The following is a 17158-nucleotide window of genomic DNA, read 5'->3' on the forward strand; positions in this document are numbered from 1 at the left end:
AGTGAAGGATGTTCCTGCTCAGGCTTGGAAAGGAAAACCTCAAATGCTTGCAACAGAGTTTAACCAGGACAAAGTGGAGGCAGGACAGGAATCACACACACCTCTGTCTATCTAAGTCATCAACCCACACCAGCCAGGCAAGGCTTCCTTCAAACTGCAAAGCCTGGGTGAGTATGAGTGGGGTGAGTAGTAAGGTCCTCCGGCACCCAAAGTGACGGTCAAGCAATGAGCAAGGTGCAGGGGAGGGCACTAGGATGAGAAAAGTGAGGTTGTGGGGTAGAGATAGTGACATGGACTATTTGCTGGGTGGCTGTCCCTGCCAAAGGGCCTCACTTCCAACAGCACAGGGGGTGGAAGAGACTGGAGCAGTGGCATATATTCCAGGGGGCAGTCATAGCTCAAAAGGGTAGGAGGCTCACATACTCACAAGTGCCTGCCTAGGACCCTGTTTAACATGCCTGGAGCACTCAGTGCTGGCTGCTCTACTCCCCACGTGAACCCTGAGGAGGGGCAGGAACATAACAGCTATCCCATTTGCTGTCTGAAACTGCTACTTTGCCATGAGTCTCTGGGCCTATCACATCTTCCCCGCCTACACCCCCCAAATACAAAAGAAGTCCATGCCTATGGACCTGGAAGGGGGCAAGCCAGCCTGACAGCTGTGGGCAATGAAGACCCCAAGGAAGAGGGTACCTGGCTAGTGCAAAATCCTGCACTGTCCCCAGGTCACTTTGATGTTCTCCATTCAGGGGGATCGCCTAGGTTAACAATGAGGAAGGGGACCATGCCTACTATGCCAGGCTCATCCCCGTAAAAGTGCATCCCAGGGAAGCAAAGCTGGTTTCCTGCCACTACCTCCCCAGCTTCCCATAGTATGGCATGTCACCTCCACACTGCTGGATGCATGGAGAGCAGCAACTGCTGGCCAGGCTCCCAGCTCAGAAAGCAGTGCCACCACTGGCAGCACAGAAGAAAGGGTGCCCATTTCAAAAAAGCCTGACTGACCACCCTCCAGATAAAACAAGCAGCAAATTCCACAGCCTGCAAATCAGTGACTGGCAGTTCAATAAGGATTGTGATAACACAAAACCCATTCAAACTGAATGCACTGTGCGATTGCCAAATTCTTAAGTGTTATTTAACCAGCTTCAAACAGATGTTGAATTGTAAAGTCTGGTCCTCTAATGCTGACATTGTCAAATAAAAGACATATGAAATAAAGAAAATATCTTTTATTCAGTATAATATTGTCTCATTTTAAGTTTTTTTTTTAAATTATACTCTAATTAAATCAATAAATAAAAAAAACCTCTCTGAGGTTGAATACAGCTTGGGCAAGTACATAAAGAATGGAGGAAGGAAAAAGCAGCCACAAGTCTTCACGCAAGCAGCAATATGTGATGTTTGCATCCAGAAAATGGTATGCAAGCAGCCATGCCTGCCTAACATAACCTGGTCCTGAACCACCCTCCATATCACTATAAAAGTTATCCAAATTTAAGTCGTCTTATCTGTCAAGAATTTGATGAACATTCAGTTTGTATATCACTGTACACTTGATCTGTATGTCGTAGGCCATAGGCCAGATACCTTAATTACAGTTGTGCTTACATCTTACTTACAATTCTGGACCTGGCCTATATGCAGGATTTGCTCTGATTGCAACAATTAGTGGCAAAGAATACATAGTAATTCCTACTGTAGACAAGGAAAGCCATTACCTTGCACTGGACTCTATGTTTCCAGCAGAGGGAGAGCCATAATCCCAATATACAAAAGGCCTTAGAAGCATAGCCTCATAAATCACTAATGGAAACTACATGTGACCTCATGGTTCTTAGAAAATCTGAAGGTCTGATTCTCAACTGAAGCAAGGGCAGATCTACTCTTAAAATGCTGCAGTCATGCAGCCGTGCTTTAGTGAAGATATCTATGCTGACAGGAAAGCTTCTGTTTTTGGCATAGGTACACCACCACTGTGAGAGGCTATGTTGACAGGAGAAGCTCTTTTGTTGAAGCTGTTTAGTGGGGTTAGGTTAGTTTAACTGCATTGCTCAGAGGTGTTTTTTCCTCCTAGCGTAAACTTAATTTCCTAGGTTAATGTGGTGCAAACACCACTCTGACAGCATAAAGGGGCTTTAATATGGGTGTGAATGTAACTTGCACTCACTTTTGTAACTTTTATATGGCTGGATAAGTGTTTGGGAGGTCTTAATACAATTGAGAATGAAGTCATTCATTTTTAGAGGCATTGGTTTTCAGTGATTCTAAAGCATAAATGTTATAAAATGTAGCTTCGAAAAGATGGATTTCCACTCATTACAGTTTAATTTAGTGCCTTGCATGGTGACAACTATCAGAGAGGTAGCCGTGTTAGTGTTCTCGAAGCTACAGACTAACACGGCTACCTCTCTGCTAAAATATAGGCTTAATCATGAGCAACTTTAAAATGTTGCAGTATTGCTTAAATCCTTCACCCGTCTTTAGGTATAAAGAACATGTACACATGTGCAGAGAATGAAGGAAGTTTAAGTTTACTGTATTGCTGTATCCAACAGTGATTTTTATGAGCATATCTCTACAGAATCTTTAAAATCTACCATGAAACTGACATTATACAACCAAAGAATTTCAGGGTCACTGGTTATGAAATTCATTATGAAAGTAAGTATGGTAGTTAGCATGTCTGTTTATAGAGTATTCTATTTTTCCTGATGTGTGAGGTCCTAATAAATATGTGGGGTACCACTTTCATAGGAATTAATTATATAAAGCAGTTTAGAGAACTTTGCTGACCACAGTGATTTTAAAATTAAAGCCACTAGTAAAAACATCAAAAAGAGTAATGTGCAGTTTGTGGTTTACAGTAAAGAGAGAAAGTCCAGATACTATACTTCAATTTAGATACTTCTGATTTTGTTAAAATGAATTTTATACATTAAACAAATCTCAAAAAGCATCTTCTGCAATGAAATACATTAGTTCCTTTGTATAGAGACATAATACACAATGTAACAATCATGAAAAACAATACAAAATGTCTTCAAATTTAACAAGTAGAAAAATATAACTAGTTTATATGGCAATTGTGAATCTAATACTGTACAGAAGTTTTTATGGATTTTACAAATAAATTATATCTTAAATGCCCTTCTTCATATAATTTCTAAGCATACACAGAAACATAGGCTCTGATGCTTATCAATAACTTACCACAAATTAGTGCCAGTCAAATGTTCTGCCAACAAGCTCAAAGAATTTCCTATTAGGTTCATGAAAATATTCATGCAGTTTATCAAGTAAATGAGCATCTACATGAGGATGTGCTCTTCCTTTTGACTCATGTAAACAACGTTCCCTACCACTATCCCTTAGGCAATAGAAGCCTTTAGTTTTATTGAAGTAAAAGTTTGAAGCATTTATCTGAGGTGACAACCTTAGAAACTTCTCTACTTTTTCTATTTCTGGGAAAGGATCTTTGATTAGTTTATCCCCATCTACAATGTGAATGTAATCAAGAAGAAAATATTTCAACCAGTTTTGCATGTGAACATAGTATAAGCTTCTGTTTATTGCCTTGTAGTCCACGTTGAGTTCACCATTTTTAATCAGTATTTCTTCAATGGATGGATACGGCTTGTGCTTTTGCACATGATTATAGAACACTTGGGTGTAATCAGATAGTACTCTCTCACTGGGGTCTCTTAAAATAAGTAGTAGTCTCACTGACGGGTTCATGGTGTAAACTCGTGCAGGCACTTTAGGTGAGGTGAAATAGGCTGGGGTTTTTTCCACTGTGATCTGATTTGGATAAGAGAATGGCATTTGATTCCTATACCACTGCAAACCATTTCCATAATGATCCTCCCAGTCAAAGAAATGAACTTCGCTTTCTGCTGCTGCAATATCTGGATGGAGACTCAACATCTCTAATAAGGCTCGTGTTCCACCTTTTCTTACTCCAATAATGATAGTTTGTGGTAGCTGTTGGCAAGATCCATTAGCATGGATGTTTCCTCTGAAGTCACTTTTGAGAGAGATTTTCTTTAAAAGCTCTTTTTGAACAGTTTGAGAAGTGGTCTCAGCATTGGGAATCACAACTGGTCTGGAAGGCACTATAGGAGGTTGAACTACAAGCAGCACAGCTCCTAGTAGAAGAGCTGCCATGGCAGAAGTTCTTAATCTTGTTTCACTCAACCAGGTAATGGGGCATGGAATGATTTCCACATAGAACCGTCTTGTAAAGTTGTGTTTCCTTTGCTACCTAGGCATGTATTTCTCAGGCAGAGCAGTCACTAGGGAAAGAAAGAGAAACATGTTAATATATACACAAATATATCACTGCTAAAAGCTACATTGTTATGTTACACATCATCTTAGTTTTCGCAATCAGTCAAACTTTCTAGTTCTCCCAAGGGTATACTCCAACATCATAAGATATTATTGTTTTCAAAGACAAGTAACTATAATCACTGCATGAGAAAGTGTCTTCCTGACATTTGGAGACAAAGGTTATAACGTTGACTCTATATAAGATACTCCGAGAGTGTGATAATTTCTCATTTATGTACATGACTAATTGGTTTGCAATGGTATAACATGAAAGTGTGAGATCCTTAACTACAAGTGCGATAAATGCTTTGGAGTCCAACCCCTGAAAGACAAAGGGTAAGCCTGTCCAGTACACGCTGACTTCAATCTTTAGACATTTAAAGGTGGAAGTACTGGGAATCATAGTCTCTTGAAGGGTCCAGTAACTGGAGCCTGGCAGTAGATCGTGCTGTGGGAAGTCAGGATATAAATCATAACAACAAAGAACTGTCTATATAGCAGGAGAATTACGGGAATTATTGTGTCTTAGTGTGGAAAAGCCTGGAGAAACACTGTGAGAATAGTGAGACAAGGCCTGGGTGGAAAACAACTTGGGGAAAAGTAAAGTAGTTGGGAGTTTAAGTGAAGACAAGTTACCACCTAACGCACATAGGTTCCCTGGGCTTGGGGCTGTAATACAGTGCTATCTACAGAAGGTGGCAAACCCCTGCAATGAAGACAGAGAGAGAGGAAGATGTACTTCCTAGTCTTTAAACACAAGGCACATTTGGCTTGTTTTTGAAGTTTCTCTATACCCTAAATGTGAGATATGTTTTTCCCTGGTGGCCAGATCATGAACAGGCTAACTCATCTGACCAGGCAGAGGAGAAACTGAGGCACATCTGGGACACAGAATCAGGCTGCAACCTGACACTGCAATGAGCTAAGATTACTATTACCGATGTATTATAGCTCATAATGCACTTGGTGCTTACCTTCTTGTGATCAGAGTTATGTTCATTCTGAATGTCTCTGCAAAATGTTGAACAAATACTAGTGATGATAATTAATCCCAGCCAAATGCTGGCATAGGAACACACCTCTTGGATATTACATGCTTGCACTTCATGAGAGGAGAAGCAAAGCCATAGACACATTATTGTACACTGAGATAATTTTCAGCAAGATGCCTTGATTCTGTAATGAGATTTTAAACAGTCCAGTTAAGAGTTAATATTCTTAAGAATCAGGCTGGGTTTTTTACAAGCTGTTATCAGGTCACATTTTAATTTAATTTAAGAAAATACGGTCCTATCTTTTGGTGCTCACTGTGATTCATTTTAAACACTGATTGGCCTGATTTGTCACGTCCGGGTTGGTGTGAAAATGGAGCTATGCCAGTTAACCATCTGTTCAAATGGCCACAGGTGGTGTCTCTACATGGACAATTTGGTGGCATTTCCCCACCAGTGAGCCGTATAAGCAAAAACAGCCAAGGCTCTGGGCAGCTGCCAGTGTTATCTAACACTGGTCAGGGTTTGAAGGCACGAGGAGAAGGTACCTGATTGCTGTCGCTTGAAAGGGTAGTGTGAAATGCCAAGGACACCCTTTTTTTGGGACAGCCCAAAAAGCTGGAACCCGGAGCTATAATGACACCTGCCAGAAAGATTGGGGTTAGGTAATGCAGATGTATCAAAGTGTGATGACTTCAGACTAAGTCAGTTTTCTAAAACAAGAATCACTGATAGTATAATTCATTCAGGATGTCCAGCATGAAGTCCTTTATTCACCAGAAACTCAACTCCACATTTAGATGCAATATGAGCAAATGTTGCAGCAACTACTGGCTTAGGTGGATGGTCAAAAAATTAAAAACAACAAAATATCAAATCTTGATTGCATTTGAGGCAATTAAGGGAACAGCCACTTATTCTGCAGCATGTTTTAAACAAGCAAGTTCCGTGATAGGGAGGCTGAGTTTTCCAGGTGACCCCCTCCAACAACAGCCTATTTTCCTGCTGAAATGCAATTTTTTGCATTAAGTTGTGATTACTTTAACGAGCCTTATCAAGCAAGGCCTTACTCATGTATAGTCACACTGAAGTAAACTAGGTTACCAGTAAACCAATGGTTAATGCTGGTGTGCATTAATTATTACTATCACTTGAACTCTACTTAGCTATGTTCAAACTTCAATGAAACAAACTCTCTTTGTTATCTTATAAACTATATCTACCAGTTCATCAGAGTCTCATATAACAGTGAATAAAAATCAGAACCATCAATTGGCTGAAAAGATTTCATGCCAGTTATGCCTTCTGTTTTTCTTTTTTTTCTAAAAAGCCCAAGTCCTTATACTTAGTGAGGGTATGTCATAGGAATGGTTGTGGCAGAATGCAGCATATAGTCAGGGGGCAAACAGCCTCCCCAGGCCTTGAGGCAAGGCGGGGGTTGGGGCAGGGCTAGGGGCAGTGTCGCTTGTACCACAGTGCACCCTCTTTCCCCCCCGCACTGCCTGGAGTGCACCACCTGGCCCTCCCACCTATCAAGACAACCTTAAGAGCAGCCTGGAACACGCCACACAGCACTCTGATGGCTATTTAAAGGGACCAGCGATCCAGCCTCAAGTGAGGGCTGTGAGTTCCAAGCCCTTTTGCATTGTTGGGCCCCAGGACAACTGCCAACATTGTCCCTCACTCCCGATGGCAGGGCTGCACACAGTGAAGAGATCCTGCATTGGTACATATTTTGAGTAATATAATGCACCATGAGGTCCATGCAGCGCTTTTTTTTGTTTTTGTTTGGTTTTTTGTTTTTTTTTTTAAAAAGTCAGTACTCAAACAGCCGACTGCCTGCTACCCCCAACCAGTCCCATGGCTGGGGCTGCTGAGGTTCCTGTACTCAGTACCAGCAAGTACCAGTGGAAAAAAAGCACTGGCCATGCATGGTTTCATTCTGACAGGCTGACCCTCGAATTCTGTGGAGCTTCAATTACTTGTCTTGCCTCTTATTCTTCTGTACTGGAAACACTTATTTTAGATGTGAAACAGCTCATTTAATATATGTTTTATAAATAAAAGCTGCAAGCACTGGCACATCGTGAGACCTCACAGGAATTTTCCTATAATGTCAATACATCTGATTCTTGCATTGCATTTGTCTAAAGAAGAAGAAGAAAAAAACTATTTTTACTATTTGTCTTCTTTGCACGTGCTCAACTAACAATGTCCTCAGCCACACAGCTGAAAACATTCCCTTTTCATTACTGAATAATTTGTGTTTGTTTTAAAAACGCATAACTTTAAGACGTTATTATGATCTGACAGTTATCTGGGTCACTTATTTTTGCTGTGCTGCGGTAACACCACAGTAGGTGACAGCTCATGCTGTCATATGGTTGTAATTTGTAAAGTGCAAAAAAAAAGCTGAATATGGCTGAGAACTTAAAATTGGACAGTAACAGACTGTGAATTCAAGTGATGATTGAATCTAGTGATATCCTAGACATAAAAGCACTCAGCCATACCTATAGCTGTTTCTATAACTTCATACTGGATCTACAGACGTTCTACTCTTCAGCGTCAATATTGGAATCTTAATACATTGATAAGGGACAGTAGCACTTGTGCTTAACACTTCATATAAATTTATCAAAACATCTGTTTTATGGGCAAAGTGATCACCCTAAAATAGTGCATAAAATAGTACAGTGTATAGGTTTGTTACTTCAGCTTTCTCCTCTTATGCCTTCTTTAGTGGGTGTTAGCCAAATTACTGATGTGCATATTAGGACTGCAGCAGTTTATATAAAAGTAAGGATGCTAACACAGACTATATAGCTTTAAAATTTGCAAACCTGAGAAATAGTTTGGCAAGAATAAGCTCCTGAAGGTAAGCTTAACAGCCATTCTGCCAAATTACTTTCCTGCTTCAAGAATTTTTCACCATTTTCCACAAGTCATTTAGAGCACACATGACTTCACAAAATGACTATACCTTCCAGATTAATACAAAAATTTAACTGACAGTGTCATTAGTATTGTATCTGCTATAAGTAAATGAGTGAGTTGGTGCGAGAAATATAGTTAATGTTAAATGGTGCTTTGAGGATTATACCTAGACATTTTAAAATTTGAATTACTTTTTTCTTAATCTCTTCTGCAATTTTCTCAGATTAATTAGCAAAATAGGGGTCACATTATTTATTCAATAAGATACACTGTGGAACAATCAAATCAGTCTTCACAGTCAGTTATTAACTTTGAAAGAGATTTTTAGCTCAGAAATAAATGGACAACACTTTTTCATTCTAAATGTAATAAGGAAAGAAGTGAGAGCTGTCATAATTACTGAATTGCACTGAGGGTTTTTTTTTTTTAAGAGCACATCTGTTTCTATCTATGGTACTTATACGGTCCCATTACCAGAGTATATGAGTGCCTCACAATCTTTAATATATTTTATCTTCGCTCAAGGGACATTTTAACTAGACCTGATTTGAGCTAACTTCATTTTAATGTCGATATTAAATACTCTTTAAGACAAATTTTTGGGCAGTATCAGTCACTTTGCTTCTGGGAAAATGAGAAACTGAAAAAATATATGCTGGAACTTTAAAAGAACTGAGAGTTAGGTGTGCAGCATATTGAAATCCAATGAATTAGCAGATTTAACCTTTGAAAATCCTACCACAGTGAATTATAAATCTACAGGAGAGCTCAAAACAGAAGCTAGGTCGCCTAACTCCAAGTTCTATGTAATTCTTTTAAATAAAAACAAACCAAAACACACAAATGGTTAGCTATCTTTACTCAGAGCCATGGCTCATTAATCATGAAAATTGAAGACCATTCTTAAATGAGGCACATACACAGTTCTAAATATTATAAGATTAGTAAGGCATTTGATATGGTCTCGCATGATCTTACCAATAAACTAGGCAAATACAACTTAGATGAGACTACTATAAGGTGGGTGCATTACTGGCTGGATAGCCATTCTCAGAGGGCTTGTCTACGCTACCACCTTCCTTCAACGCAAGGATGGTAATTAGGGTGTTGGCAGTTTATTAATGAGGATCTGCAGTGCACAGGCAGCACTTCATTAAGCAAATTCCCTCCTGCAGCAACTTCAAAGTTTTAAAATCCCTTTACTTCGAAGTACCGGCAGGTGAGCCGCAGCTAGACATGTGCAGGTACTTCAAAGTCTAAAACTTCAAAATTGCCACAGGGTGGAATTTGCTTAATGAAGGGCTACCTATGCACCGCAGCACTTCATTAGTAAACTCCCAACACCCTAATTACCATCCTTCCTTCGAAGGAAGGTGGTAGTGTAGACAAGCCCATAGAGTAGTTGTTAATGATTCACAGTCATGCTGGAAGGGCATAACAAGTGGGGTTCTGCAGGGTCTGTTTTGGGACTGATTCTATTCAACATCTTCATCAACAATTTAGATATTGGCATAGAGAGTATGCTTATTAAGTTTGCAGATACCACCAAGCTGGGAGGTACTGCTTTGGAGGATTGCAGATGATACCAAGCTGAGAGCAACTGCTTTGGAGGATAGGGTCATAATTCAAAATGATCTGGACAAACTGGAGAAATGGTCTGAGGTAAGCCGCATGAAGTTTAATAAGGATAAATGCAAAGTACTCCACTTAGGAAGGAACAATCAGCTTCATACGTACAAAATGGGAAGCAACTTTCTAGGAAGGAATACTGCAGAAAGGGATTTAGGAGTAATAGTGGACCACAAGCTAAACATGAATAAGCAGTGTGATCCTATTGCAAAAAACACCAACCACGATTCTGGGATGCATTAACAGGAGGCTTGAAAGCAAGACATGGGAAGTCATTCTTCCGCTCTACCCAGCACTCAGACTTCATTTGAAGTACTGTGTCCAGTTCTGGGCACCATATTTCAAGAAAAATGTGGAGAAAATGGAGAAGGCACAGAGAAGAGCAACAAGAATGATTAAAGGTCTGGAAAACGTGAGCTATGAGAGAAATCTGAAAGAACTGGGCTTTTTTTGTTTGGAAAAGAGAAGACTTAGACAGGACGCGATAGTGGGTTTCAAGTACCTAAAAGAGGGTTACAAGGAGGAAGGAGAAAAATTGTTCTGAGGATAGGACAAGAAGCAATGGGCTTAACTGAAGCAAGAGAGGTTTAGATTGGACATTAGGGAAAACTTCGTAACTGTCAGGGTAGTTTAAACACTGGAATAAATTGCCTAGGGAGGTTGTGGAATCTCCATCACTGGAAATATTTAAGAGCAGGTTAGAAAGACATCTATCGGGGAGGGTGTAGATGGTGCTTGGTCCTGGCAGGAGACTGGACTCAATGACCTCTTGAGGTCTCTTTCAGTCTAGTGTTCTATGATTATTTTAATAATTACATGAATCCAAAAATCCTTCTCCTCAGACCCCAACAATAGAAACGGCGAGGGAAAGAGAGTCGTTGTTGCACTACTGAGGTCAAATACATATGACAATTTGTAGTGTCACAGAAATTACAAATTCACTGTAGCTTTGTTTACACTAGGCTTTGTCCCACAATATATCCTGCCTTCCACATCTGTGCAAGTAGCAGCCTTTCTGTAGGCCAGTCTGTGACATTTAAAACAACAGAGTATCCCAATACAGCTCAGAACAGGTCTAGATTATCTGTGGTTAAAAGGAACTTTGTCTGTGCGAGGTGGCTGGTAGGAAACAAATAAAAAGGACTGCTTCAAACAAGGTATCTGGGCCTTATTCTTCTAGGTGCTCAGTGTCTTCAGTTCCCCAGCCTGAGATGTTTCTCCCCACCATACAAGACCACATTCTGCCCTGTTGTATATGTTTACAAGCTAGGTCCTAGTGTTAAAATCCAAAGCAGGGAGAAAGAGCATGAAGAGCTCCATTGAGTCACATGATCAAGTACGGCTGTTGCAAGGATGCTGATGAGGAGGGGGAACAGCAGTATTAACTCCTTCACATATCTTTCCTGTGGGTAGAAAGATAAATTCCCACCCAGACTCACCTGCCTGTTCTAACCCCTAAACAAACAAAGCCCATGGTCCTGCAGCAAAGAAAGGCAAAGGCATCTGAGCCCCTTATTCTCTCCCTACATTATTTCTCATAGGGACAGCTGCACCTGAGAGACCCTTCAGTGCACTCAACTAACAGGATTCAATCTGGCACAAGGGATGGACCTGAATGAAAATGCCAGGTTTGTGTGCTCAGTGGCTCACGTGCATCTCAAATATACATTCCTTACCTCTAGAACATGGGTGTCCAACCTTTTGGCTTGCCTGGGCCGCATTGAGTGAAGATAGTCTTGGGCCACGTACAAAATATATAATATAGTTAATGTATATAAACCACATAATAATGTTAAATGTTTACGATCTTGTGGGGCTGCATCACTAGCTGTCCAGGGCCGCATGTGGCCTGTGGGCCACAGGTTGGACACGCCTGCTCTAGAAGGAGACAAGAGCTGGAACCCCACGGGTGAGCCCCAGGCTCTCCAAAGTAGCTGGATATTTACACACAGAATAAGCTGATCAGAACTTAGACTTTAACACACCCTGGATGCCAGACTTCCTGTAAGGAATTATGCTCTTGGAGCATGGCACTTGTCACACAATCCTGCATTGCCATTTGAAAAGATTTAAATCTCTCTATGCTGTACAATCTTTAAATGTCCTAGACCACCTTATTATTTATACAGTCCATCTGAACTAAGGTTAACTTTGCAAAACTTGTTCTCTGTAATGCAAGAAATTAAAAAAAAAATAGTCAGCCTTTACAAATAGATTGTCTAAAATAGTACTGGTTTAAAATGCACTCGACTTGTTTTAGTATTTTTGAAGAATTTCAAGGGCAAGTTCTCTACAGAATAAACTTCTCTCTCCTACACAAAGAATGAATGTCTGAATTTTTATATTCTCCCTATTTTGTTCATTACATGCTTCGTTCAAAACATTACAGCTATCATTTTGGGACCAGTTATAAGAAAATTCCCCAATATATCCACAGGACTTATAGCAGAAACTGCCATATGATGAGTACTGAAATGGGAGCTCTCAAAGTGTAAAGAAGCAAATATTTTAAGTTATCTAATAGCTGTCATATAAAATATTGTTTCATCATGGAAAACACTTCTTTCCTGTAATAATTCCCTCTACAGCAAAACTTTTCTTGTGTGCTCCACAGGAAAGAGATTGATCTCCTTTTCTCTGTGCTAGTCCTAAATCCATAAGACCATTTTCCATTTCTCAATTAAAAATTCAGTGTAATATAGCTTTTAAGCAACTCATGCTAATGAAACATTCAAATTCTTGTTTTATGCCACAATTGCCTGGAAGTCTCTATGTTTGCCATGAATTGTACAAAGATGAGACATTATTAAAAGACAGCACTATACACTGTTTTAGCTACTGAGAAATCTCAGGGGCATAAACTATTGATTCCTGCTTGTAGTACAAGAAAATGCCCATCTCTTCTCAGTCGAAGAGGAAAAAACTCGGAGCAAAATAAATTATCTGTTAATCCTCTGCTATATCAGGTACTTGTCAAAATCTGTGGTTTTTTGACAACAACAGCACTGCTAAAGGCACTAATTTTGTTTTGAAACAAAAAAGTCTAACTTCTACAGCTGATGTGATACAATGGGAAGTGTAGTCTAGCATTCAGTGTTGTTGGAATGGTGCGTAGTTTATCAGGAGAATACCTTTTGTCAGAAAACCTTACAAGAGCTATAAGCTTAATTTACTATATCTGTATCTATATATACAATTTGACTTCACAATTTTTAGGCAGGGGGCTGGACTAGATGACCTCCTGAGGTCCCTTCCAGCCCTAGATTTCTATGGTTCTGTGATTAATGTATGTAAATTTACATGACAAGAAAGCCGGATTTGACTGGTCTATGGCTGAAGTTTTACTACATTTCTGCACTCAGAATTCTAAATACAGTTTGTACAGATTAGTTTGAGCATAATGAACATCAATCTATACTTTTGTAAAAGAGGTTTAGTTTCAGTGTGAGCACTGAATTTAAAATAGATTAGTTATATACAACATTCTTTTGTAGATTTGCCTCCCCTTCTTCACTTTAACAGATCAGTCTGCTCTTTCATGCAAAGTAATAAGACAAACTTTTCCAGAGATAGAGACAGCAAATACTTCATACAACTAGAAGGAAAACAGAACAATGGGGCTGTAGTAGAATAAAAATTGGAAAACACTAATTTTACTGCTTTTTTGATATTTTGTGCTAAGATGAAATGGCTCATTCCTCCCCAGGTAATCTCTCTCGTATCCCTACTCAAGATTTATTTAGTTTTCCCCTTTGGGGAAGAAGATAGCTACTCTACTGCATAATCTGACCTTCTAAAACACACTAAAGTCTAACTCAGCATGTATGAGACATTATTTCCCCCATAAGTAAAATGGTTTTCTAAAGCAGAAACAAAAAAGAGGAACGTCAAAACAACACCAAGACAGTTACAACCTGGAAGAATAATGCTATTCAACTTCCCTGTGCATAATTACACACTCATTATGTAGCTTAAAAATCTTTAAATAAAACCACCCTTTTTTCATTCCCTTCCACCATGTAAATTCTCACTTTGATTTATAATTCCAGGTCCTGTTTCTAACCACTCGTGTATTATATAGAAAAATCCTACCTTTTTTCAATTCATCTTCCAAGCTGACATCTACCCCTTCTTCCCTGGCCTTTAGTAACTAACTGCTCCACTTGAAGATCAGAGCAGAATATTCATGGATGAGGTCATCAATCTGCTATACTTGGCCAAACCAATCAGTACAGTTGGCACTAGTTTTGGAAGCAACAGTCCTGCATTGGCTCTTGAAAGAGGACAAGATGAACCAGCAGATATCTTCCATCTCTCAGTCTCTGGAAGCCAGATTAATATGGATGGATAAGAACACAACCAGTGAGGTACCCTCTTTCCATAGATAGTTGGGTGAACTAAAAGGAGCTTTTCCCAGTTATCTGACTGATGGCAACTTTAGAGACAAATATGTTAAGTGAGTGCAAATCTGCTGCAGTCAGTGGAGCTACTCCAAATTTACACATCAGAGTTTGCTACTGACTTAAAAAGAGACATGGAACATACCTGTTTTAAAAGTGCAAGACAAGCAGGGGCAAAAAGTATAATGTTATTTCACTAGCTTAGGTCTCCTAACACTGATAAAAGCACTAACACTGTTTATTGATATGCACTCCATTAAACATTACCACTAAATGACACATTTCCTTTCCATTAGTCTATGCTGTGAAATAACTGCGGAGATTATATTGCAAGGGATCTCACTGGATTTGTGCAACGAACAGACCAATTTTTGTTGACCTATGTAGCAATAATGAGGAGCACAGTTGGATTCCTGATGGCCACTGCAGCTCTCTCAAACACTTCAAAGCTCAGTATATACAAAGTCTGGGAGGATTAAATTCTTAGGGCTTCATAGTTCTCTCTCCCTCCATCTCCTGAAAAGGAAGAGGCACAAGGTTTGGATAAAGATAACCTCAAACTACTCCAGTCAGGGGACAGCAGGAAGAGTAAGACCTTTTATGTCCCCCAAAATCAAAGATCACTTCGGTTATACTTCTTAGCTGTCTCCTGCTGTTTCTCGTGGCGGGGAGACAGGACACAATGATCTGCCAAGTTGCAGGGTGGCGAGGAGGGGGGAGTAGCAGATTTCTTGTCTGAGTGGTAAAGGGCGTGTGTACAATGTGTAAGCACCATATAGACGGCGTACAAAAGCATCTTTCTCTGCAAGATTATCCTGTCTCTCTCAGTAACACCTTTACAGTCCCTCTGTTTCCCTGCATGTTGTGGAAACTTAACAACAGTATATACTAGATAGAAGGCAACAGCTCACCCGCTTCTCCCAAAGTCAAGGTGAGACTGAATAGCGCTGAGCTGCCCTGGGCGTCACCCCAAACTCTCAGCCAGTGCGGGTGGTCAGAGGGGGCCGGTTCGGCGCAGCGGTGCGGGCAGAACAGGGACCTTATCCCGCTGCTGGTTGCAAGGCTGCGCTCTGGGGCGCTGCGCTCAATCCCGGCGCGGCAGCCAGCTGTGACTCCGCCACCCCGGCGCGTTGCACCTGCCGCCTCCCCAGCCCCTAGCGTGACTGGGTGTCAGGCGCCGCCTCCTCCCGCTGCCGCGCGAGAGCCGCCGCCGGAGCCCAGCGAAGGGATCCGCAGGGCCGCGGCAGATCCCGGCGAACCCCACAGCGGCCGCCTGCAGCCTCAGAGCAGGGTCGGGCTCCCCGCGCTCCGCAGCGCTGCGGGGCCACGAGCCGGGCCGAGGGCCCCGCCGCTCAGCCACCTACCCAAGGGCCCGTCCCCGCGGTGCTCTCGCCAGCGGCGGCCCGTGCCCGTCCCAGCCGCAACGCACTCGCTCACCTGGGCAAAGTCTGCCCGCGTCAGCCAGACGCGGCCCGCCCGGGGCCCCCCGAAACCTCGGCGCTAAGGCCCCGCGCCCGAACCCCAGTCACACGCGCACCTCCCGGCCCCCAAGTGCGCAGGACCCCTGTGCCCCCACTTCTCCCCTCAGCTCGCCCCCAAAGTGCTCCTCGGCGTCCTCTCTCCAGCGAGCCCCCCGTCACCTACCCCCAATTCACCCCGTGAGTCCCACCCCACGCCCAGCTGTCACCTGCATATGGCATTAGTGAGAGCACCCGCCTGCCTCCCTGAACCCCCACATAATCAGTGTCACAACTTCATTTCCCGCGTAGTGCCTCAAACCCCAGCTCACCCCGCGCCCACCCCACTTGCACCTGCCACCGCGCCCCCATACCCCTCGCGGCCCCCCTCCCACCTGCCACCCCACCCCCACACACTCCTCGGTCCCCCTCCCACCTCACCCCCACACACCCCGCGGACCCCCCCACTCCCACTTGCCACCCCACCCCCACACACCCCGCGGACTCACTCCCACCCGCCACCCCACAGGCCCCAGCCCGAACCTCAATACTATGCACCCCGTGCCCCCCTCTCGCTCCCGGAGCACCGCCCCAAACCAACGCCAGTTCCGCCGCGCCCCGCCCGCAGCACACCTGCCCCGGTTCACCTGCGTGGCGCCGAGCCGTCCGACGGGCTCCTGCAGCGGGGGCCGCCCCGCGGGGCCATGAGCAGAGCAGAGCAGCCCGCAGAGGCAGGAGGCGCTCGGTTGGCCGGGGTCGGAGCCGGAGTGGGACGCGCAGCAGCCCAGTGCCAGGCGCTGGTCCCGCCGGGGAGGGACGCCTGGCGCCGGAGCGAGGGAGCGAGCGCCCGCTGCTGTCCGCCTCGCTCAGGTGCAAACCCGGGAGCCGCTGCCTTCTCCGCCTCCGGGCGCCGATCCCCAGCCCCGCGGGAAGGGGGGCGGGGCGGCCTCGCAGCCGGGCACAGCGGGACGGGAAGGGGACCCCGGCCGCACGGCAGAGCCACCGCGAGGGGTGAGCTCAGCCCTGGGGCTCGAAGCCTCAACATCGGCAGCCCCGCCCCGTAGGGCCCAGACCCTGGGGGCTGGTGCTAATGCGCTGTCAGTCCGCGCCCGTTCAGCCCCGGGAGCTTGCGGGGCGCTCGCTGGGGCCTGATTCAATGGCTCGGAAGGACAATGGGAAAACTCGCACTGCTTTCATGGGGAGCTGGGTCGGAGCCTCCCTGGAAGGAGAGCGGGGAAAGTGGCTTTAGCACTACAGACTCTTCTCCAGCTGATCTGACCCCCCACCCCCCGTTATCTTACAGAGAGAGCTCAACCGTGAAATCGGAGTCCAGAGCCAGTTGTCCCCCTCAGAAAATATCCCCCAAACACCTTTTGGCAGTGGAATCCTCTGGTTGTCCTTAAGCCCTAGT

General features: G+C 43.3%; 1 protein-coding gene across 5 annotated transcripts; it reads right to left on the minus strand.

Moving 5' to 3' along the window:
• Positions 1–2407: 2407 nt before the first annotated feature.
• On the minus strand, positions 2408–16548 carry HS3ST1 (heparan sulfate-glucosamine 3-sulfotransferase 1). Of its 5 annotated transcripts, XM_074991728.1 has the most exons (3): positions 16395–16548; positions 5307–5508; positions 2408–4295 (listed from the first exon to the last, which is right to left on the minus strand). In XM_074991728.1, the coding sequence occupies exon 3, from the start codon at positions 4165–4167 to the stop codon at positions 3220–3222; it is 948 nt and encodes a 315-aa protein (XP_074847829.1). In that variant the 5' UTR covers positions 4168–4295; positions 5307–5508; positions 16395–16548; the 3' UTR covers positions 2408–3219. The 5 variants fall into 5 exon arrangements, with proteins under 5 accessions (XP_074847829.1, XP_074847830.1, XP_074847833.1 ...); XM_074991729.1 differs by lacking the exon at positions 5307–5508 and having other exon boundaries at positions 16395–16543; XM_074991732.1 differs by lacking the exons at positions 5307–5508; positions 16395–16548 and adding an exon at positions 13983–14115.
• Positions 16549–17158: the final 610 nt, after the last annotated feature.

Source organism: Carettochelys insculpta, chromosome 4 (assembly GCF_033958435.1).
Source record: "Carettochelys insculpta isolate YL-2023 chromosome 4, ASM3395843v1, whole genome shotgun sequence".
NCBI lineage: Eukaryota > Metazoa > Chordata > Testudines > Carettochelyidae > Carettochelys > Carettochelys insculpta.